This window comes from Cyprinus carpio, chromosome B3 (assembly GCF_018340385.1).
Source record: "Cyprinus carpio isolate SPL01 chromosome B3, ASM1834038v1, whole genome shotgun sequence".
Taxonomy (NCBI): domain Eukaryota; kingdom Metazoa; phylum Chordata; class Actinopteri; order Cypriniformes; family Cyprinidae; genus Cyprinus; species Cyprinus carpio.
In genome coordinates, this window is record NC_056599.1 from 33,677,633 (window position 1) to 33,702,145 (window position 24,513).

Below are 24,513 nucleotides of genomic sequence, written 5' to 3' on the forward strand. Positions count from 1 at the left end.
CTAATACCGCAAAATGACCCAGAACTTTGTTGCTACAAATGTTGCTAAAAATTTTGTTTGACCAGTGTATACACATAAGCTTTAGTAAAATGTGAATCAAATTACAGTTGTGTAAATTCAGCTTAAACATTAATCGCAAATCTTCCCAATCAACAAATAAATAAAACATGACAATGTGACTTGATTTCACATCTTTATTGTGCCATCTGTTGCTGCCCATCGACCCTAAAAAGGCTCGGGTTCAATGTGTCTCGAACTTTCAGGTTAAGACTGGTGTTCACACCCCACAGAGACCCGGTGAGACTGATGATTAATGTAAAACAAAAGCTGAAGCAGCATTCTCAAGTTCTCACCGACAGGTTAAAATACGACTTTACATCCAAAAATAGCATTCATTCATTCATTCAACACATGTAATTTCACTTGTTTCTTTTGATACCACAAAAGCTTCACTGAAGCACATACACGAAGAGAAAAAGGACACTTTAAACCTAAAACACAGTTTTCTGCTCAGTAAATCAAAACCTGAAACAACCCCTTTGAAACACGGGGCACTTAAAATCTACTGTAAAAGAAGCATTGCATTTGCCAAATAAAAGCAGCATGTCGAACAAGACACATTTGTTTGAACTTATGTTTCCTAGTGTCTTCACTGAAAGGCGAGAAAACAAAACAGCACACATAAATGGACAAACGTGGGTGGTTAAAAACAGTAACAACCAGCTATGACATGTTAAAACGGAGACTGATCATTTCCAATCTGAACTGTATTCCGAATTTAAAGGGACAGCTCTCTAAAAAAAAAAAAAAAAAAAAAAAAAAAAAAGGTAAATTCTTTTATCATGTGCCAAAACCTGAATGACTTTCTTCCGTGGAACACAAAAAGAAATACAAAAACGTAAAAGCTGCTGAAGCTTTCAGGCTCTAAAAAGCACAAAAATACCTCAAGTCTATATGACTCACGCACACTATTTTAAATCTTCTGAAGTTATACGATAGCTTTGTGTGGGAAACAAACTGAAGCTCATCCAAAATTAGAATACTCACTTACATCATTCCACACTTGTATGACTTCAATTCATCTTTGAAACACAAATGAAGATATTTTTTAATGAACCTCCATTGAAATTCCATTCAACCAACACTTTCAAGCTTCAAAAAGCCATTGGTTCTTGCGTGTCTCGTAATTTGACAGAGTGGCAGAGATTTGAATATGGGCGATATTATAGGAGGGGGAGATTTTCAGAAAATAACTGTTTCTCAAGACTTGAAATATAGCAAACAAATCATTTCCATTCATTCAGTTATCTGACCATTACTTGTAAGGTCTTGTTTTGTGTTCCACAGAAGAAAGTCAAAAAGATTGACATGATTATGTGAAATATTCCTTTAAATTATGTGTACCACTGGAGCAGCTAGTGTAACTCAAGTCTCCACCAGCTTTTGCGTCCAGCTTCATTTCAGGACAGAGTGTTAAAAGTTATTCGTAGTTGAGAACCAAACTAGTGGAAGACCAGAATTAAGTGAAATACTGTAACGTGGTATACAAGCACAAGTGTATGTATGAGCGACAGATCACGGACTGATCTTCAGGCAGTCTCAAAAATTTCAATAAGCGTCCTCGTACTTTGCAATTTGTGTGCCGCTGAGCAAACGTTGCAGTAACGGACAAAGCAGGTCCTCCAGATGAGGCGTTTTCAACTCAAAGGACATTCAACGATGACAAAGTCACAGTATTACAAAACTCAGACTCTTGTTTCCTGACGGACGGCGTTCATTAGTGTTTGTTTTGTTGCTGTATAAGATGAGTCCATGCAGTGCTGCGTCTCCGAGCAGCTGAATCACGTAAAGTGAGAGAACATATCAATCCATTGGCAGAAATTCATGATGCTTCTACAAGCTCCGCCTCCTCTGCTGAGACTCAGCCAATCAGGAGGGAGCTCTTTCTTACAGTAAAGTGCACTTCTTCAATCTGCTTCTGAAGTTTGGATATTAATGCTTCAAAATAAGCATAGCGATACAGCCAGAGGACTCCAGCCACTTGCCTCCAACAGCTTCAAATACCAATTTTGACCACTGTCTTACAGAGGAAAATAATGTGCACAGGTTTTTTTCTCGTAACAAAGAATAAAAGTGTAAAATCGTTGAGATTTGGGTTTTTGTATCACAAACCCACACCGTAAACTATGTGCTAATAAGACTCCGAACCTTGTAACAACGTATTTAGATGATATCTGAACATTGATTTATAAAAGCAAGACTCACATGTCCACTTCTGGCAGTCTTCTTGTGCAAATTTAAACGTTTTTTTCTCTCGTAGATTCACCCTCAACCAGTTCCCGTCCTCAACAGAAGGTGCCTTGACTAGTAATGGGATGGTCTGAAAGACCTCGACTCGTAAACATCACTCTTGTGGACTGTTCTTCAGGGCCTTCTGCGCTCTGCTCCATTTATTCGAGCTTGCAAGGCTACCTAATGCGACCGTCTTTTTTGACTGGCCCCAGTTCTGATTTGGGGTCAGGGGACAAGGAACTCCAAGAGGTCTTGGTGCAGAGTCTTATGGTGGGACTGGAGGAGGTCTGCTGGGAGCAAATGTCTCCTGTGACCCAGAAAGCACCGACAGAGCGGTCCACCCAGGCCTCCAGCGGCTTCCCCACCAGGGAGGTCTTCTTCTGCGCCTCCTGCAGGGCAGGCTCACTGGGCGGCAGCTTCAACACGTGGGCGAGCTGCTGGAAGCTTTGCTCCAAATACACATTACCTGGTGGACCTGCATGTACCCAACCATGGTCTTCTGAAGGGAAGGGAAGGGAAGGGAAGGGAAGGGAAGGGAAGGGAAGGGAAGGGAAGGGAAGGGAAGGGAAGGGAAGGGAAGGGAAGGGAAGGGAAGGGAAGGGGAAGGGAAGGGAAGGAAGGGAAGGGAAGGGAAGGGAAGGGAAGGGAAGGGAAGGGAAGGGAACATTGTTAAATGTGAGCCAAAATCATCACAATTAAAAGAACCAAAGACTTAAACTACTTCAGTCTGTGTGCACTGAATTTATTTTATACACGAGTTTCACAATTTGAGTTGAATTACTGAAATAAATGAACTTTTCCACGACATTCTAATTTACTGAGTTTTAACTGTATTCTCTGTTTGAATTTTTGGGGTCAGTTTATATATATATATATATATATTTTTTTTTTTTATTTTTTTTTTTTGTATGGGTTAAATTGACCAAAAATGTCAGTAGAGGCATTTATAATGTAACAAAAGATTTCTATTACAAAAACATGAATCCTGAAAAAAAAAAATATAATGTGATTTATGTTTTATATTAATGATTCATGAATCCTGAAAAAAAAAAAAATCATCATGGATGGCAAAAATTTTTTTTACTAATAATTTTAATAAATAAGAATCATGTGACACTGAAGACTGGAAAAACAATGCTGTTTTAAATTGTAATATTTCTCATTGATGTCTCACCTGTGCGCAGGGGCTCACGTCCCTTGAAGGCCAGAGGCATGACCAAAAACCGAGTTTCTGCTACACGCTCCCACAACCGCAGCACGCGCACCGTCCACACTCCAGGCCTGAGGGGGCGCTGAAGCGGTGGCTTGTATTGCGTAAACTCTGCCTCAGCGTCTATGCTGATGTCATAGGAGGCTGCTACTATGTGTGCCGGGTCAATCCACACTATGGTGGCTGTCAGGTTGGGTCCACGAGCCCACTTCTGAACTGCCACCGGCTCGTCTAGAGGTCCCATCACACCACCGAAGTTACGGAAGATTCGCTCCTTTGGGTCCCACTCGGTTCCGACCTGGTACAAAACAGCATGCACAAAATATACGTTTTGTTTCTCTTTTTGTAAATGATTCATGTATGCATTTCATTTTTTACTTTATAATGTTTAATTAAAACGTCATAACTGGATCGTTTAAAACAATAAACTTTGTTGTGGTGATATATACTTCTATTTATTTTGGCCTCTTAAACCCTGCCCCTTCCTTACAACTGATGGCAAGCTCGCATTCAGATCTGCCCCCATCCAGTCAATAGCTGATGAATAGAAAAAGTCCCTGTGCTTTTTTTTTTTTCCGGTAAACCATTTTACTCCAATGTATGTTACAATACAGAAGAAATAATCTGTTGCTATTTCCTTTATATTGTGACTGTGAAGTATACAAAATAATTTACAATGGCCTCCCTGTTCTTCTCACCTCAAGATGTTTGAGGCGCTCAAACTCATGAAGGTTGTGTTCCAGCTGCAGAGTTGATTGAGGAACAGCCCACACCTCCAGCATCTCACGGGACCTGGTCACCACGTTCTGCACCTCCTGCCTAACCAGGTAACCCTGGAAACGGTCATCATAAAAATATAGGTGCACAGAGACCGGGTAGCCAATAGGTTCAAACCTGTGGGTAAAAACAATGAATCAAATTGTGATGACTAGACTGGAGAACTGGATGTATAGTTTGAGATAGAGGGACTGGGATAGAGGAATGGATTGGGATAGAAAGACTGGGATGGACTAGATAGATGGATGGATTGGGAATAGAGGGGTGGATTTAAGCAATGGATATGAGGGATGGAGGGACTGACTGGACAAATGGATGGATTGGATGGTTTGGACTGTCACCTGCAGACCTCAGAACTGCTTTGAATGGTCTCCTGCTTACGAAGGCCTAATCTAAAGGAGGAGGAGCATGCCGTGAGGGCCACATAATTGAGGAATAGATTGGGATAGAGCAGGGCTGGGCAACTTTGGTCCTGGAGGGCCACTGTCCTTCAGAGTTTAGCTCCAACCCTAATCAAACACATGTAGCTTTCTAGTAATCTTGAAAACATTGATTAGCTTGTCCAGGTGTGTTTGATTAGGGTTGACGCTAAACTCTGCAGGACAGTGGCCCTCCAGGACTGAAGTTGCCAAGCCCTGGGATAGAGGGATTAGGATGGATTGGATAAATGGATGGATTGAGATGGAGGAATGTACTGGGATAGAGGAATTGGGATGGACTGATGGATGGAAGGATGGATTTTGATGGAGGGATGGATTGGGATAGAAAGACTGGGATGGATTAGATAGATGAATGGATTGGGATGGAGGGATCGATGGACTGAGATGGAAGGATCATTTTGGTGGATGGATGGTTTGGATAGAAAGATTGCGATGGATTGGATAGATGGATTGGGATGGATGATTTTGATGGAGGGATGGATAGGGATAGAAAGATTGAGATGAATTGAATAGATGGATGATTAGGATGGAAGGAGGGATTTTGATGGAGGGATGGACTGGGATAAAAAGATTGAGATGGATTGTATAGATGGATGAATTGGGATGAAAGGATGGATTTTGATAGAGGGATGGATTGGGATAGAACGATTGGGATGGACTGGATAGATGGATGGATTGGGAACAGAGGGGTGGATTTAAGCAATGGATATGAGGGACGGAGGGATTGACTGGAAGAATGGATGGACTGGGTGGAACAAATTGGGATAGATTGGATGGTTGGGACTGTCACCTGCAGGCCTCAGAACTGCTTTGAGTGGTCTCCTGCTTATGGAGGCCCAGTCTAAAGAAGGAGGGGTATGCCGTGAGGGCCACATCATTGAGGGAAGAGAGCCCATCAGCCTGCTCGAAAAGGCTCTCCCAGTACGCTTTCAGTGCCACTGTGCCTGGAGGGTACTGCCCATACAGATGATTGTCCAGAATCTCAATAGACTCCTGGTTCACTGTGGACTCAAACTTACGGGCGAAGAACGTTGGCCGCGTTAGTTGCTGTCATGGGAGAAAAGAGGGGTTGAGGTGGTGTCAATATCTATGATCTAGCAAGAAAAGGCAATTTGGTAAGAAAGACACAGATTCCCATTCACTAATAATAGCGTGCAAGTTGTACACATTGTTCATATGCATGGTTAGTGAATGACGCCCACTGTGATCGTTTCAATATTGTGTGGCTTCTGACTCACTTTATCTGAAGGGATCACTTAACAGTTCACTGACCTGTATTCTGATGAGGTCTGATGGTTTGAAGTCATTCGGTGAACAGCCGCACCAGTCCACAATGTGCTTATACTGGCACTTGCAGCCCAATTTCCGGTTCCAGTTGGTCACACGCAGATTATTGTCGACCAAAGTATCGCACATGTGGCTGTTTCCCAGCACTGTGTGAAAGAAAGACTGAAAACCAGACAGAGAGGAATCACTTAATATACCCTCAGGGACACAGTGCTTAATGTTTACAGCTCACTGCTGTGCCAATTAAATAAAATTAACATGGAGTATCACATTAACAGACTTATGAATTTATGATTCAACCAGATTAAGCCACAACAATAACAGTGATTCATTCTGCTTCTTTAAATGGGCCATATCATCTTTTATTATTTTATTTTATTAGTCCAGTACCTCAGCAGGCAGAAGAGCGTAGGTATAAAACTGCTTGAGCCCCGTCACCAGCTCGTCCTGTGAGTTTACCACATACTCCACAAACTTGCGCGTGAGAGAGAACCAGTCCGAGCCTCCTGACACCTCCAGCCCCTCGGGGATGGTGCGCTCGCCCAGACGCCACATGTGGTTGTCACATTCGTGGAACAGGCGGTCCAAACCCTGCTTTTTAATGAACCTACGTGACAGGAGAGAGCAAGATGGTGACTGATGTAATGATAAACACTGTCACGGTTAGTTAGGTTACATTATTTATTTGAGGCATGTCAAAAGTGTCAAGACGGTGTAACTATCCCAAAATCATAATGAATGTCAGGAAAGGCAGAACGAGGCTCTCATTAAAAGGCTGAAATTCCCGAATAGAAAGAAAAAAAAATTCTAAAAATAGTTTGGACCAGTCTTTTATTATTGACCCCCTAATCCAAATCATTGTGGTAAACCAACCAAAACACCAACCATCCAACAAACAAACACGAAATGATAACAAAGGACATTTATTCAAAAAAATCTACTGTTTTACTTTTAGGCATGGCAAGGATAGTGCAAGCTTATTTTTTTTATATATATTTCAAGGTGCAAACTCAAATAAAACTATGATATTCAAGTGAAAAAGTGAATGTGACATGACATACAGCTAAGTATGGTGACCCATACTCAGAATTTGTGCTCTGCATTTAACCCATCCAAAGTGAACACACACAGCAGTGAACACACACACCCGGAGCTGTGGGCAGCCATTTATGCTGCGGCGCCAGTTGGGGGTTGGGTGCCTTGCTCAAGGGCACCTCAGTCGTGGTATTGGCAGCCCGAGACTCGAACTCACAACCATAGGGTTAGGAGTCAAACTCTCTAACCACTAGGCCACGACTTCCCCTCATGATTCAAATATTCAATATTTTTGTAAAGAATGTTTGAAAACTTTTTGTATATGCATTTTTAAGGTGTAAAGTAAAGTTTTTTTTTTTACCTCATTACACCATGTTTTTCTAACATATGAAAGCAACATGAAAATAAGGATTCGGTTTTTTTTTTAATAATTAGACAATTTAAAAGGATATTTTTCTTTTCATTGTCTCAGACATCCTTATTTATAACGGACCCACAAATAGAGTTTTTTTTTAAAAAAAATTTAAGTCTCTCGTGCTCACCAAATCTGCATTTATTTGATCTAAAATAAAAAAAAAAACAGTGAAAATATTATTACAATTTAAAATAGCTATTTTCTTTTGTAGTATATTTTAAAATGTAATTTATTCCTGTGATGCAAAGCTGAATTTTCAGCAGTCAATACTCCAGTCTTCAGTGTCACATGATCCTTCATAAATCATTAAAATATGCTGATTTGATACTCAAGAAACATTTTTTTATTATTAACAATGTTGTAAAAAAAGTTGTACTGTTTCATATTTTTGTGGAAACTGTGATGCATTATTTTCAGGATTATTTGATGAATTTAAAAAAATAGCATTTAAAAAAAAAAAAAAAAGAAAATTTTGTGTGTGTTTTTGGAGTATGAGTATTTTTTTTTTTTTTAAATGTTTTTTATGTGTTGTGCATAATTAGGCAACAGTATGAATAGAACAATGATTTTAATGCATACTGTTTGGACATTAAGTTTCCTGAAGGCTTATGATTTGTGAGTACGAAAACAGAGATCATCAAAACAGAGATGCTTCAATAACTAAGTCTGATTCATTCTGTGAATTAATTTAAACATTTCAATGAATGAATTCACTCTGATCCAAAGAAGAAGAAAAAAAAGAAGAAAAAAAAAAAAAAATTGCATAATCCCCATCCACAATCAAAGCAGATAATCTTGTAATGCATTGAGAGCATCCCTAGATGCAGACAGTAAATCAGAAAAAGTTACCCGACCTGGAATAACCCTTAGAGTGGAATCTAAAATTAGTTTACCTTGCGTTCTCTCTGCCGTGAGACTTCAGGAAGTTCTTGTCACGGTTCTGGGAGAGAAAAGTCACAAGCTCATCGTTGGTCCTGTTTTAGATGATAGTGAGAGAGGAGAGGAGAGAAGAGATAAAAGCGAGGGATTATGTCAGAAACCCAGTGCTGACTGCAGGCTGGCGTGGGTGAAGTCTTCATCTGGAAGGAATTAGCTGCTTCTGACAGGATTTGGTCGGTATCAACGTCTACATGTGCATCAGGCCATGTACACCGATTTGGCTTATTTAGCTTGCTTTAAAAAAGAAAAAGCATCAACAGCTGGAGGGATTGGGAAATTGTAAGGCTCTGATGTGTTAGAGAAATCCTCCCAAAACAGATTGGAGAGAAAGAGACCGATTTGCCATCATCATCACGCTAGCACACAATGAGAGCAGCTCTGACTTGACGTCTTCAGACAAAAGCTCAAGGGAAGGTCCCTCCGCATGTATCTCTTAAATCAGTACCATCAATCCATCTCATGCTTTTTCACTGACCTCATAGCAATCCATTTTGGGATTGCCTCCTTCAGGAAGATAGCACTGAACTAGTAACTGAACTGACTAGTCCAGGGTTTCAATGTTTGAGGTAGTCAATGAAAAGCTAATAATGTATAGAATAGAAAACCCATAAGACTTCGGTTCGTCTTCAGAATACAAATTTCAATATTTTTTGATGATATCTGATCCTTTCTTTCTGACCCTGCATACACAGCAACACAGCTGACATGTTCAAGGCCCAGACATTAGTAAGGATATTAGTAAGGAAGACTGATATGGTAGAGAAGAAATTGTTGTATAAAGTTATTTTTGTTTTCTTTGCGCACAAAAAGTGTTCTCGTAGCTTTGTAAAATTACGGTTGAACCACTGAAGTCACATGGACTATTTTAACAACGTCCTTACTACGTTTCCGGACCTTGATCGTTGTAGTACCATTGCGGTCTATGCAGGGTCAGAAAGCTCTCGGATTTCATCAAAAATATCTTAATTTGTGTTTCGAAGATGAACGAAGGTGTTACGGGTTTGAAACGAAATGAGGGTGAGTAATTAATGACAGAATTTTCACTTTTGGGTGAACTATCCTTTTTATATTTATCTTTGGGAATGCAATGTGCTCAATGTGCTTTGCATATTTTTGTCAGGGTTTCCCAAACGGGGTTTTTGGATTGGTATGGTATTTTTAATGTTTTTAGTTTTTGACTTTGTTTTTTGGGGTTTAAGAATTTGGGGGATTGAATTCTAATTTTAACTTACAGTGTAAAATAAAATGATAGTTATAATTCTTTTTAATTTCACAGTACAATTTTCAATAGTAGTGTCTTTTTATATAAACTAATAATAATAATAATAACTACGTTTAAATACTTTTCAAATAAAAACAATGAAAGCACTTACTAAAAAATACACTCTCTGTATACATGCATGTCATTAGAGCATTAACCCTCATCAGAGAACCATCAAAATGCAAATGTGTTGTTAAATTATTGAAATATTAACTTAAAGCCTAGCCTGAATATTTTATGTCTAATAGGTTCGGATGACAAAAAAGTTAGGGAACCCCAGGTCTAGTCAACAAATGACTTCAAAAACTGCAGTAGAACTGACTTTATTATCCTCTTTTTTTTAAGGCGATGCTGACCTGGTGGGGAAGTCGGTGGCACTGAGGTTGATGAAGAAGTCCCATTTCCAGTCTAGCATGGACAGCAGGTCATGCATGCTGTGCAGGTAGGCCTTCAGCAGACTGGCCCCACCCCAGATGGTGACCATGCGCCAGGGTGTAGCTCTCACGTTGGGGTAGAGCTCTGCCATCTGCAGCACCTCCCGATGCATGTAGTTTGAACGCTGCAAGGCACAATATAACAGTCTTCAATCATCGCCAATGGTCTTGAAGATGAGTATATCATGAATTTTCACTTCTGGGTAAATGATTAGTTAAATATTTCAAATCATGTTACTGCGGTAGCGCAGTTCTAGCTGTCATAACGGTTCTGCTGCTGGGAGCGGGAAGATTTCTTGTCAGAATTCAGTTTAGCTTTAAAAGACTTTACTTTTAAGAGGCTAAAACCTGAAATGGCTTCGAATGAAACACTAAAATCAGACAAGACAGGATTATAGAGAGGAAGAGACTGAGCAGATGTTGTGCCAAATTGTATCAGGGTGTAAGAGAAGTGCTCCTCCAGCAACAGGCTGACAAACTTCAGCTCTACACACAAGCCTTGGTTCTCCAGCTTGTGAGCTGATGGCCCCTGAGCTTCTCTAACACTTCAGCTCAAATAAAAACACAGATCCATAGGGCTGTTTTTAAGGGTACTAAAGCATTTGGTGTGGAACTATTCAGTTCATTTTGGGTCAAAGTGGCTTTATCCCATGATAAGTTTGGCTGGACTAAGGTTGGTTTGAACTGGTGTGGTTTGCAGTGAATCAAAACCAAAATCTCGGCTGAAACCAAGCATACTGGACCACCTGAGCCAAAACCTGAAACCAATGCTAATTATATAAAAAGTATTGTGTGAAATATAAATATACGCAAACTCTGTGTAATTGGTGTGACTTGACAATAACATAGACCCCAACAATTTTAAAATGCTAAAATATTTGTTTACATTTTTAGACTGTAACTGCATGTGTCAGTACTGATCAGTATAATATTGATTTTAGAGATACTTTACAAGAGGTCTTGTTTTTCTGACATTGAGCATGTATGAGCATATATAAATGCAATTATTTATTCTGTGTTTTCAAGTGTTTGAATTGTCTGCATAAATAGGAAAACAATGTAAACTGAGTTTGCAGTTGTGTTTGAATTTTGACTTCAATCTGTGAATGTCAAATGTAAACGAGCTGTTTTTTTTTTTGTTGTTGTTGTTTTTTTTTTAACAAACTATAACAATCAACCAAAATTTACATATCATTTTATTAAATCTAGATAATATTTTGTGGTCATTGCTTTTTCTTCAAACCTCTGGTTTTCGATCTTTTGAAGTTGTAGTGTCAGGTCATATTTCAAGTCAAGATTTTCAAAAGATTTTCTTTCGTCAACTAAAAAATTTGGTTACACTTTATTTTAAGGTCAAATTCTCGTTATTAACGAACAATTTACTACGACTTTAGGATCAACAAATTCCTAATTTGCTGCTTAATAGTAAGGTAGTTGTTAAGTTTAGGTATAGGGTAGGATTAGGGATGTAGAATATGGTCATGCAGAATATGTGATTCATATGCACTAACAAACAGCCAATATTTTAATAACAGGCATGCTAATAAGCAACTAGTTAATAGTGAGAGTTGGTCCCTATACTAAAGTTTTACCAAAAATTTTGGTGCATTCTTATATGAAACCCAACCTTGAGGACACTAACCACTCTTTATGACATAAAATACGCATATTTTAGTACTTTTTATAATATAACCCAGTTGTTTGTTCTGGAATATATCTTCGGAAAGCAGCTCTCATTCTTCACAAAAATAAATAAATCTGAAACCACTGTTGACATTAAAATGTCAACGTTGTTTCACCACTGCTGAATCTACAGTGATTTCTATGTCAGCATTCTGAAGAAAATGTCATGATCTGCAAATGCAACCCATCTACCCACTGATTCTACACAGCACAGCAGAGAATGTAAGCAAGTCCCACTCTTATGAGCCAGCTTTTCATTGACTCTTTCAAAAAGTTTAAAATCTCAAGTTTTCTATTGTGGTTTTGTCTAAACATTTTAGTTTTTTTTTTGTTTTAGGAGGTTTTTATGTTGTTTTTTGAGAAAAAAGGGGGAAATTTTATGTGTTTTGCCTGTGCGTTTAAACAACAAAAGTGTTTTGTGGACTGAAAATGCACATTTTTGAAAACGGGTTTCAAAGTGCAAGTTTTTGAAAAGGCACCATTATCATTTCTGTGTAAACACCCAAAACAGAAATCTTTGAAAACGCGTGTGCAGTACATGTTAGGTATGCAGACCTGCACAGTACGTGTTGACTTTAAAGGCAAGCGCGAACAAACATACACAACAATGGTGGAGTACATGGCACTGTTGTTGCTGTTTAAGAGTTTGCTAACACTTCTTCAGCAAAGTGTGGGTTTACTTCCCCAATATTACAACCAAAAGCGGAGAGGCATCATATACAACATATAATCGTCACTTCCCTAAAGGGACTGTTTACCAACAAGGTGACAGCGCCAACTACTGGCCTGGCATACGTAATACAGCGTTTTTGGCCGTTTTCACGGATAACGCAAATTGTTTTAAAAAAACGTTGTCGTGCATACGTGAAACTTTTTAAAAATGCAAGGGAAATTTTTTTCTGTTTTTGATTACATCGTTGTTGTGTAAACATAGCCTTAAGTTGAAGTCATGTTAGGGAAATTTCAGCAAAACTTAGCCAGAAAATGTTCCATTGTCTATTGTTAAAAATGTAGCAATGTATAAAGCACAGCTCACACAGAAGCCACTTCAATCCAAACAGCTTCAATCCACATGACCAACTTAAACGTGGTGAAATCTGTGTGAGAAATATTTCACCTTCACTCGAAACTCCTACTGAAACTGCTGGATTTTGCGGCAAAAAAAATTGCTCAAACCGAGACCCTTGTTATAATGAATTTATGGCTCATGAGGCTGTTCTTAGACACATACAAATTCTGAGTAAATTTTTGTTTTCAGTGATATCTCAATGGGAAAAAAAACCTGTTGGTTGCTAACTTACCTTGTCCACATGGATGTAATAAAAGTGGTCTTTGTGATAGATGGTTTTGAGGAGACGTTTCAACTGTCGGACTGCTCGTCCATGAACCACCAGCATGAAGACCACCCTGACTGGGTTCTCCACCTTGGAGAGGTCAGTGTCAGTGAAATCTGCATGCTGGACCGCACTGGAGATCACTAAAGATGGACAGGGAGAAAACCAACAAATTCTACATGTCAAATTTTAAGCATGACTGGATGTGGGTATAATGATTGAAGGAATGCAGTTACCATGCTGTGGGCAAAACTGAGGCAGAGACTGAGGCATGAGCTGTCCCGCTTGGTGCTGGCACACGATGTTGGCGATCTCCTGTCTGCACTGCCGTGAACCCGCACGGTGGAGGGCAGACAGGGCGTCCTTGCCCGAGATCTCACATTTGGGCACAAAGTCACTGCTTGGGACTTGAGGAGCACCCTCAACGCTACCCGGTTCTCCTGGTGCTACTAGATGGATTTTGGCCATTTCCCCTGCCCGTGTGTCACTGAAGTTACGGCTGCTTGAGGGATCATAATGGGCGGCCACTCCATCTTCCGGTCCGCCCAGATTCTTGTCCTTCAAAGAGGGCTTGTTTCTCCATTTAGACCCCCTTCTGATGATGGTGGTGATGGCGGGCTGATCCTGGCGCTGCCTCGACTGGCCGTGGTTTACCCCTGACAGGGCGTTTGGCCTCTCAAAGGCCACAGGGTGCATCTTCTGCTCCTGCCCATTGTGGTCGGGCAACTTCGACCGCCTGTGTTTCTGCTGAGAAGAAAATGGAGTAAATAAATCAGAGGTGTCATACCAGATCTCTCCACATCAGCGCAAATGAGAAAATAGGATCAAACTTTAATCTCAGAGGAGGAACAGATGGATGATTCACACTCTGAGAACAAACTTGCTGACGTTTCAGGGAGCCCAGAGGCACCATGTGTTTGTTTTGTTTCTCATTTGTTGTTTCCCTGGCTCCAGTCGTGGCTATTTTTAGCGTCATTTAGTGGCAGGAATCAGAGGTATGTAATGAGGATAGTGATTCACAGAAGAAGGTTTGGGTGAGAGACAGGCCAACACAAAAATACACTCAGTGCCATTATCTTACTGTGGCATATTTTAGGAGCATTAAGATTTACTGCATTAAGCAAGAGTTATTGGGTGTTTCATTGTGGGAAATCATTAGCTGAAGTGCAAAGCTGTTGTTAAATGGTGTATTAAACAAAAGCATGCCTTCAATCCCCCAACTGAATTGTGCATTGTTCCTTGTTACTTTTGAGTCTATTGAAAAATTTTACGCAATTCAAACAGTAAGTATAGTTTTGGTGCTCTTTAATTTGGCATGTCACTGATGTCAGATCACTGTGGCCACCTCTATTCAAGCAGCATGTGAACAATCACCAACTACTAGTTACAGTATGACATACACATGAATGAACATCAGAAGGTGTTGATAGAAACAGTACAACTTGCTGAAATGTATCATGTGTCATATAATCACTCAGTGTTTTAAACACGTAAAGACACCAAATAAAACAGCTTGTGAACAATGTTACATTTACCTCAGGAATGCCATTCTGTGCCCATAGTTTGATAGTTAAAAAACTAACTCTAAAAAGGAGCGATCTGCTAAATATTTGCACTATGTTTACATTTCAACAACAATTTGATGTAGAAACATAATTATATCACTAGAAAGTTGACATAAAAACATACTTGCAATATAAATGTTTGTATACAACTCAGATTTTGTGTTAATTATATCGAAAAGTAAACTGCAATTTTATAGTTCTGCTATTCATTTGAATCTGTAAATATTACTGTGCGTTCACACCGCCACCATTGAGAGCATCAAAAATCACTCTGGCTGCCCTGCCAACAATGCTGTGGAAAGATTCGTTGACGCTCTGACGTAGATCGAATACTTATCTTATATTTAAAGGGGCCACAAAGCACACAAGCTTGTTGATCTTGTGCGGACTGACCACAAGAAGGGTAACGTTACAAAAGTGGTAACTAAATAATTTTTTTAATACGGAGATGGTACGTTAAAAGCACATTTTAGTTCATATTTGTGGTGTCTCATAATAGCACAGCTGAGTCCAATTAGATGTTCTTAAGAATATCTTAAGAACTACTAACCTTTGTAGAAATCAGCTTGGAGAAAATGAACAGCAGCACAGACTATGAAAAGACAATGCAGAAAAGCGGAGTGGATGTGGCTGAAGATGAAACTTGAAATTCACTATAGCATGTTTTTAGGATTCATTTATGATTTTAGTGTTCATGCTTTTAATGTGTAGATAGACTTTGTTATAAAGACTTTTTTATAGTGACTTATAAAAATTAAAATCTTTTTGCTACTGTTGAGAGACTGACAAACCCCCCCAAGTCAGATTGCTTGTCTCCGACAGCAAATGCAATGAGTTTGCTTCCTTCTTTTCTGAGAAGATCAATAATATCAGGAAGGTGATTAGCACATCCCCAACTTATGCAGAGGTCAGACAGATTCGACTGCAATATTAAAAAGAAGATACTATGTCTGCTTTTGAAGAAATTGATAGCAAAATTTTGGAAAAAATGGTACAGCACCTGAAATCGTCAACCTGCTATCTTGACACACTTCCCACATATTTTTTCAAAAGGGTGTTTAACTGTTTAGAAGCAGATCTCTTAGAAGTGGTGAATAGCTCACTTCTTTTTGGGGCTTTTCCAAACTTTAAGCAAATACTGAGCAACTATAGACCAATATCAAATCTTCCTTTTTATAGTCAAAATTATTGAAAAGGTAGTCTTTAATCAGCTGAACAAATACTTAAACTCAAATGGATACCTGGACAATTTTCTATCTGGTTTCCAACCACATCACAGCACAGAGACAACGCTCATTAAGATAATAAATGATATTTGCTTAAATTCTGATTCTGGCAAATTATGGGTGCTGGTATTACTAGATCTTAGTGCTGCGTTTGACACTGTCAATCATAACATACTACTAGAGAGACTGTAAAACTGGGTCGGGGTTACGGGGATGGTAATCAAATGGTTCAGGTCATACTTAGAAGGGAGAGGTTATTATGTGAGTATAGGAGAGCATAAGTCTAAGTGGACGTCCTTGACTTGAGGAGTTGAAGATGGATGGATTGTTGAATTGATATTTTTTAGGATTTTTATGCTCCTACTAAGTCAAATAATGAGAAATAACCAAATTGCCTATCACAGCAATGCTGATGATACCCAGATTTACCTAGACTTATCGCCAAATGACTACAGCCCCACTGACTCCCTCTGCCAATGCACTGATGAAATTAACAGTTGGATGTGCCAGAACTTTCTTCAGTTAAACAAGGAAAAAACTGAAGTCATTGCATTTGGAAGCAAAGATGAAGTTCTCAAGGTGAATGCAAACCTTGACTCTAGGGGACAAACAACTGAAAATCAAGTCAGGAATCTTGGTGTGATTCTGGAGACAGACCTTAGTTTCAGTAGTCATGTCAAAGCAGTAACTAAATCAGCATACTATCATATCAAAAACATTGCAAGAATTGGATGTTTTGTTTCCAGTCAAGACTTGGAGAAACTTGTTCATGTCTTTATCACCAGCAGGGTGGACTGTTGTAATGGTCTTCTCACAGGCCTTCCCAAGAAGACCATTAGACAGCTGCAGCTCATCCAGAACGCTGCTGCCAGGATTCTGACTAGAACCAGAAAATATGAGCATATCACACCAGTCCTCAGGTCCTTCCACTGGCTTCCACTTTAGGATTGATTTTAAAGTACTTTTACTTGTTTATAAATCACTCAATGGCCTAAGACCTAAATACATAGCAGATATGTTCACTGAATATAAACCTAACAGACCACTAGATCTTCCAGAGGAGATCAGATGTGCTAAAATAAGTCACATTTAAATGCAGACTCAAAACTCATCTGTTTAGCTGTGCATTTATTGAATGAGCACTGTGCAATGTCCTAACTGATTGCACTATATTTTATGTATAATCGTTTTATATTCTTATCTGCTTTAAACTCATTTTAAACCTCTTAAATCAATTTTTAAATCATTTTCAAAGTTTTTAAATTCCTTGTTTTATTGTTGTGATAATTTTTTTATTTTTAATATTTTATTTTATGTAAAGCACTTTGAATTACCATTGTGTATGAAATGTGCTCTATAAATAAATTTGCCTTGCCTTACTAAATCAGAATTTTTAGTATAGTAAAGGGATCATATCATGCTGCTAAAAAGAACATTATTTTGTGTATTCGGTGTAATGAAATGTGTTTATGCGGTTTAAGGTAAAAAAAAAAAAAATAACATTATTTTCCACATACTGTACATTATTGTTTCTCCTCTATGCCCCGCCTTCTGAAATGCGTCGATTTTTACAAGGCTCATCTCTCTGAAAAACGAGGTGTGCTGTTATTGGCCAGCTGTCCACCGCGTTGTGATTGGCTGAATGCCTCAAGCGTGTGACGGAAATGTTACGCCTCTTAACATATTGTGATGCCCTGTCCGGTCGGAGCGACGAGACATAAACATAAAACCCATTATAAACATGATTTCTAGTTGTGTCTTCTTTTGGAAGGCAAAAACAAAGTAGTTTCGCTTTCTCAACAACACAGCGTCACTCACCGCGGCCTAGAGTGAGCTGCGGCCGGCTTAGAATGAGCAGAGGTGGGCGGCTTGAGAACGGCGCGGACGGCGGATTCTAGTTTAGCGTACCTTGTGCTTGCAGCAACCACATGTGACGACCCCAGGCTGGACTCCGTTTCGTCCACAGTATAAGCCCATTCTGCAATCAACAGTGCAAAGTTGATGTATTTTCTCAGCGACCAGCACGGATCAGCCCCGGGCATGACGAAGCGGATATCGTCCTCTTTTGGAAGGCCAAACAAAGTAGTTTTCGCTTTCACAGTGAAACACACAGCGTCTATACGACATGGCAGTGGCGGCAACAACAATACTACAACGTTAAGGTACAATAAAAGGTACGCCTTCTTTCTTTGTGTGAACATCTGGGCGACGTTATGCAAATCTTCCCACATACTGACGTAGATATGTGGGGGTGTGTTAGAACGAGCCGTTTCAGGGGGGGCGTGGACAAGTATCAACTTTTATAAAGAATATCTCTTTGGATTTGAGACTTTAGTCTTTGCAACTTTACAGATTTTTATTCACCAAGAGCTTGTAACACTCCAAAGAGAAAAGACAATTTGAAATCGCGTCATATGACCCCTTTAAGTACAAAATTAGTGTGTGAAAATGGAGCATTTTAAGTACATTATGGAAGTATGTTTTTTTTTTCACATGGGTCCCCTATACATTTTCAACATGGTATGGTAGAATATGATCGATTTGTAATATAAAACACATAACCAGAAATGTTCAAAAATGTCCAAAGTGTTCATTCAAATTTTATAATTTTTTTGGAGCAAACACTTTTATGCAGAACAGTTTAGAACACTGTTGGAGCAAACACTTTTATGCAGAACAGTTTAGAACACTGTCGGAGCAAACACTTTTATGCAGAACAGTTTAGAACACTTAGGCAAACACTTTTATGTTGAACAGTCGGAAGCAAACACTTTTATACAGAACAGTTTAGAACACTGTTGGAGCAAACACTTTTATGCAGAACAGTTTAGAACACTGTTGGAGCAAACACTTTTATACAGAACAGTTTAGAACACTTGGAGCAAACACTTTTATACAGAACAGTTTAGAACACTGTTGGAGCAAACACTTTTATACAGAACAGTTTAGAACACTGTTAGAGCAAATACTTTTATACAAGGCTTATTGGGTTTGAGGAAGAAGGTACAAGGTGCAGCTGACACGTCTGCGAGGGAAATAAGCGTACTAACACCCCTTACAGACTTGTCAGCTGCCCCCCGTTACTCTCTCCCCAGTGTTCAGAGAGTCCAGCCTTCAGACATTTTGCTTCATACACTAGCTTGTGAATTTGGAACATTAAATCCTGCCTGGTCCTCAATGACAGCGTCCTGAAGTCCTCCAGGAGGCTTTTAAAAAATAAACTGTCACTGTCCTCCTGAGGAGTGCTAGCTTTCCTACTCACAGCATCCAAAGCTGTTAGCATCCTCTCCTCAAACTCTGTGCTGCCGTGTGCTCTCTTTCTCTTGTTTGAGTGCCCTGTCTGTCCCTGAACGCTGGACTGGCTTGGGCTTGATGGTCCTTTCTGAACCTGAAGGCTGAACTGGCTCGGGCTCTCACTCAGCTGGTTCGCCTCACACTGCTGACTGTGTGTGTGTTGTCTGTTCTGCCTGACTGTGCCCGGCCATGGCATCTTCTCTTTCCTCTGAAATCAGGGTTTCCCAAACCCCACTACCATATTACTGGCAGTTATTCTATCTTCTAGGAAAGGATTGAGGAAGCCCATGACTCTACTGTAGTGCCATGGCCAAACACTGCACCTGCTCCACTCCTCTTCCTCTCTGACTCCTTCCTTCTCTCTCTTCTGTAGGTGTCTCTAAGAGACTTCCACCTTTTTCTGCACTCATCCGCTAGTGAAAAGACAACAGAAAACACATATTCAATATAAACACCTCATTACCCACAATTCAGAATAGCTTGTTTGCATGCATGAAATGTCTGAAATATGTGCCACTGACTGTATATATATTTAAGCCTAATGACGTTTATCATTATCTTTTCCAGCTAAGCAATTTGTTGACAATACCACAGGGAAGACCAGTTATAGAACACTTTTGTTTTTCCTTGTAGAATCGTGATTAATCGCATTCGATTAATCGTGCAGCCCTAACTGCTTATATTTTAAAATATGTGACATACACCTATGATCTCCATCAGATGTAAAAAAATAACAAAAAAAAAAAAAAAAATCGTCCCAGCTCTCTACAACACCTATTTTTCGTTTAATCCAATATGTGTCAATATGTCAGAAATATTCTGCAGCAGTAACACGGTTTTGCATGCTCTGGCGCTCAAGTTAGCATGAAATTCCCATTTATTTTCAGAAAATATATAACGTTAATGCACATCAGCAACTCACCAGGAACACCAACAATCTCAGACACCTTGGTCCACACATCAGTGTTCCTGTACGCAAACAAGGACACGTCGTATATAATTGGGAAACCAGACACAGCAATAATCATTTTCATTCTCTCCTCCATTTTGCTTGGGAACTAATGTGGTCGGAACCAAAGTTTACAGGGCTGCGTTCTCTGGAATCCTCTCAAGCAGTGGACTTCTACGTTCCGATTGGTTGCTGCTGAACCGCGTCATAGCTCATTACCATAAAGTTGACCTCCTCGTCGCCCTCAACATCCAAGATGCGCCATGCCGCTGCTCGCCGCCAGCTCACATTGAAAATGAATGAGTTCCAGACCCTTTGACGTTCTTGATGGGGGCGATGTGAATGCACGGTTACAGTAATGCACCATGTGAAAGGGTTTCCTGTATATTTTAGTTTAAGAAAAATGGACATGTGCCTAAATGCATGAGAATCATAATCGAATCGAAAAATAAATTCTATATCAATACGCAGCCATAGTAAATTTAGCTGTTTATTACTACATTTTGCTGCACATTACTATGTGATATAAATATGAATGAAAATAACATTAGAATAATACAGGGGAGAAGAATTGCTGAATAAAGTCTTTTTTTTTCTTTTTTCGCACACAAAAAGTATTCTCGTAGCGTCCTAACATTTCAGTTGAACCACAGATGTCACATGGACTATTTTAACAATGTTCTTCCTACCTTTTTGGGCCTTGAACATTTCAGTTCCACTGCTGTCTATGGAGGGTCAGAAAGCTCTTGGATTTCATCAAAAATACCTTAATATGTGTCCTGAAGATGAATGAAGGTCTTGCAGATTTGGAACGACATTAAAATGTAATTAATGACAGATGATTGAATTTTTATTTTTAATTTAATTATAATTTTGAGTATTTTATTTTATTTTTATTTATTTTTGATATATAATTTGCATGACTTTTTGGTATATCCCTTTTGGTATATGAAATATTGTTACACTGAATAACATTTTAGTTGGTGCCTTCACTGTAAAAAAATATATGATTTTCAGAAAAACATTTATTTCAATTAAACGCAACACATTCTAATCTGCGAAGAAAAACAAACATTCAAAGCTGTATTCAACTTTTGTTGTTTTAATGCTTCAAACCCCCTTTTGGCCTTTGACACATATTTTATAAGATTTAGATATGAGATTTGTGGGAAGGTAGTTTTGTTTAAGTTGTTTTTATGTTGTTTGTTTTGCAGATGATGTACACAATCTGAACAAACAGATTTCATCACATGCAGAATGACAGTGCGAACACTGTGTCCTAAACACTGGTGTGTGCAGAATGAAGCAAACTTAAGAACAGCATGAGAAAAGCCTTATCAGCACACCTGCCAGCGATACTCCAGCGCTGAGCACAAACACAATGACTTGAAGCATGTGGCCACACAGTCCTAAACAACTCCATTATACTACACGTTTCTTCAGCAAACCACATAACTGCACACATCTCAGTGTAATGCTCGACTGGAGACATATGATTGTTTGTGAATAAGATCGGGGCAAGTGATGGTCTTACTGTTAAACTCAACAGAGCGCAAGTGCCAGACATTGATTTACTGAAATCCCAATGGCACTGGGCGTCTGTCCCAGCACTGACGCAGCTTGAAGCCAAATGAAGAAGCTTTTGACAGAGTTTCTGTAATTTGCGCTAAATTTAGTCTCATCATTGGAGGATTCTCCATGTTTTTGCTAAAAAAGAAAAGCTCTCAGAGTCAGCCTGATATGCCTGATGTCTACTTCATCCATATTCAGATGGTGGACTAGTCATCCAATAACCACGTCAATTAGGAATGCCAACTACTTTGTCTACTATAGCTTAAATATATTTGGGAGAAATGGTTTCTATGGCACCACAGTGGAGAAAATAATGTGAAACGCAAAAATCTGTCTAGTGCACATGGGTTTTAAATGTTTCTAAATGAATTTTTTTCATTACACACTTGCCGAGGCATGTAATTATTTGTGTAACCATGTGTTCTGCTTGGTAACAGTCATTGCTACCACAAACCCTTAACAATTGCAAGTAGAGTAAATCACTCATGTATGCTACTAAATTTGGTGCTAGGCAACAAAACAATGTCTGTCGTTATACACTGGCTAAAAAGTTACAGCTGTACTTCGTGTCGACACATTGCTTAAAGTTTCAACAATCTGGAAATGGAGCCTCATTGAGATGGCCATATCTCTGGGACTGAATGATGTAGGACCTTGAAAATGAAGTTTCCAAAAGAAAAGTTTATTAAGAACTAGAATCTAAAATCTTATTGCGATACCTTTAATACTTCTTGAGTTATAGGCATGCAAACCTTGGAAAAGAATATTTATGGCACTCAGACAGGTATGTTCAATGCAGTTGCTTTGACAGAAGTAAATGAGATACATCTCTAGTTTCAACACTATTTGTTCTCCGGACATTCCATCATTTTTATGCAAAGTGACTCACATTTGGTTTTTGACCACTGAAAATGTGTACAATTAAATGATTTACTGATGGAGCCTTATTGAAATTCCAGTATCTCTGGAACCGAACCAGTATAGCACCTTTAAAATGAAGATACAAAAAGGAAAGCTTGTTAAGACCCAATAACTAAAAGGGCATTAAGACATCTTTAATATTTTTTGAGTTGCAGGCCTACAAACTTTGGAGAAAAACAATGGAAGAGGAGTGACCAGCAGCCCCAGACCAGTGTCAGACCATACAGCACCAGTGCGCCTCTTTAACTGGAGCTGTTTGGACTTTCAAGCTCCAAGCCAACAGCTTTGCTGCAAAATACAGTGAGTTGCCTATGTAGGCAGTATAGACTAGTTCAGAAAGCTGAAGGCTGTTTTACAAGAAAGGCAGTATTGTGAAGAAGGCAATCCCAGAATACACTGCAGTGAGCTCAGTGAAACAAATATGATTAAATATTTTAGATAAATATAATTCATTTAATACCTAGTGTTATTATTTTAAATTTTACTCCAATATTTGTTTGTGCTGTGTAGCATATTGGTCTGTTAGTTTGCCAACAACAGTATTTTATACCCACAAGATTGCACAAAGCTTACAGCATAAAGGGCAACATTAAACAACATCTCATAGCTGACAATCAGATGGCAGCTGTCTGCACACTGCCTCTCACCAGTGTTTACTTCATACACTCAAAAATAACCCACAAAACAGGGAAGTTTGAAGAGTTGTCGTCAAATGTGCCTACACTGGGTGCAACTTGCACATTAGGCATAGAAGTTTGAACAAATTAATGAATCGTTTTCATTAGCTGGTCTAAAAATTCTAGAAGCAAATTATTTTCATGTCATTTTGCTCCATTAAATAATTCTCAAATGTGCATTTGAATGTCAGTGTGGACAAAACACAAGACTAAAGGCCTATTTACTCCCAGAACAATAACTAGCAACTCTATGTTGTGTTTATTATAAATGCACACTGCAGTTTTTAACATGACACTTCACATGTTTGAGCTCTTTGAAATCAAGCAGATTATGACTGGTCATCAATGTTTTTAGTCACTGTCTAAAAGTGAACGCAGTTTTGCTGTTGTTATTGTTATAGCTGTTGCTCTTCTCAGAATTAGAGCGATAATTAAAACTTTATAGCTATAACCTGTATTATCATTATAGTTATGACCCAAAATAATCATCAGACAGTAGCTAGGTTTTCATCCAATGTTGCAAGTGCAAACTTGCAAAATTGGAATACTGCATAAAACATTTGAGACTAAAACAGTTTTGAGTTTTAAGAGACCAAAATCTTCACTTCTTTTAACTTGTACAAAGTCTTAATAATAGTGGCATTAAAATGATGTGCAATGAGATCGATCTGGTGCTTAGACAAGTTATCAAATCACATGAACTGTTGAGCAGTTTGAGGTCTTGTCCACATGAGATCGATCTGCTGCTTAGACAAGTTATTAAATCACATGATCTGTTGAAGTTCTCTCCTTTTTTGACCTTTTCAGCGTCTAGGCGCCTGTGACGGTTGAAAATGGACAAACCGCGGCCACTTTGGTGGTCCCACGCCCATTGCGCACCATTTGTCCAGTAGTGCACGTGTCACTCACCACACCCTCTATTATGCAAACTTTAAAAATACAAAGTTTTGTATACAAGTGTGATAATAGTAACAGTTGCAATAGAATTCGGTATTTATAGCATATAGCATTGAACCGCTGTAAACATGTTTTTTTTTAGTGAAAGTAAGGCTATGTTAATATGGGAGTCAAATTGCCTTCAAGCCAGCCCATACACAGCATTTCCTTTACACCATGTCTACACTGGACACGAGCGGCGCAGCAAAATACAACAAAACCCATTTTAATATGGTGTCTAGGCCTGTGGATGCCATGCGCGGCAG

General features: G+C 39.1%; 1 protein-coding gene across 3 annotated transcripts in view; it reads right to left on the reverse strand.

Moving 5' to 3' along the window:
• Positions 1 to 180: 180 nt before the first annotated feature.
• LOC109062058 (xylosyltransferase 2-like) overlaps positions 181 to 24,513 on the reverse strand; it is a 30,199-nt gene continuing 5,866 nt past the window's right edge. The window contains exons 2-11 of one of the 3 annotated variants that reach the window (XM_042720889.1): positions 13,344 to 13,851; positions 13,075 to 13,250; positions 10,013 to 10,215; positions 8,350 to 8,430; positions 6,397 to 6,613; positions 5,992 to 6,168; positions 5,510 to 5,766; positions 4,201 to 4,396; positions 3,467 to 3,800; positions 181 to 2,791 (exon numbers count right to left, since the gene is read on the reverse strand). In XM_042720889.1, the coding sequence (XP_042576823.1) occupies positions 2,469 to 2,791; positions 3,467 to 3,800; positions 4,201 to 4,396; positions 5,510 to 5,766; positions 5,992 to 6,168; positions 6,397 to 6,613; positions 8,350 to 8,430; positions 10,013 to 10,215; positions 13,075 to 13,250; positions 13,344 to 13,851 (2,472 nt within the window). In that variant the 3' untranslated portion in view covers positions 181 to 2,468. Of the gene's footprint in view, positions 2,792 to 3,466; positions 3,801 to 4,200; positions 4,397 to 5,509; positions 5,767 to 5,991; positions 6,169 to 6,396; positions 6,614 to 8,349; positions 8,431 to 10,012; positions 10,216 to 13,074; positions 13,251 to 13,343; positions 13,855 to 24,513 lie in introns of all 3 variants that reach the window. The other 2 variants (XM_042720888.1, XM_042720887.1) reach the window with 2 other exon arrangements.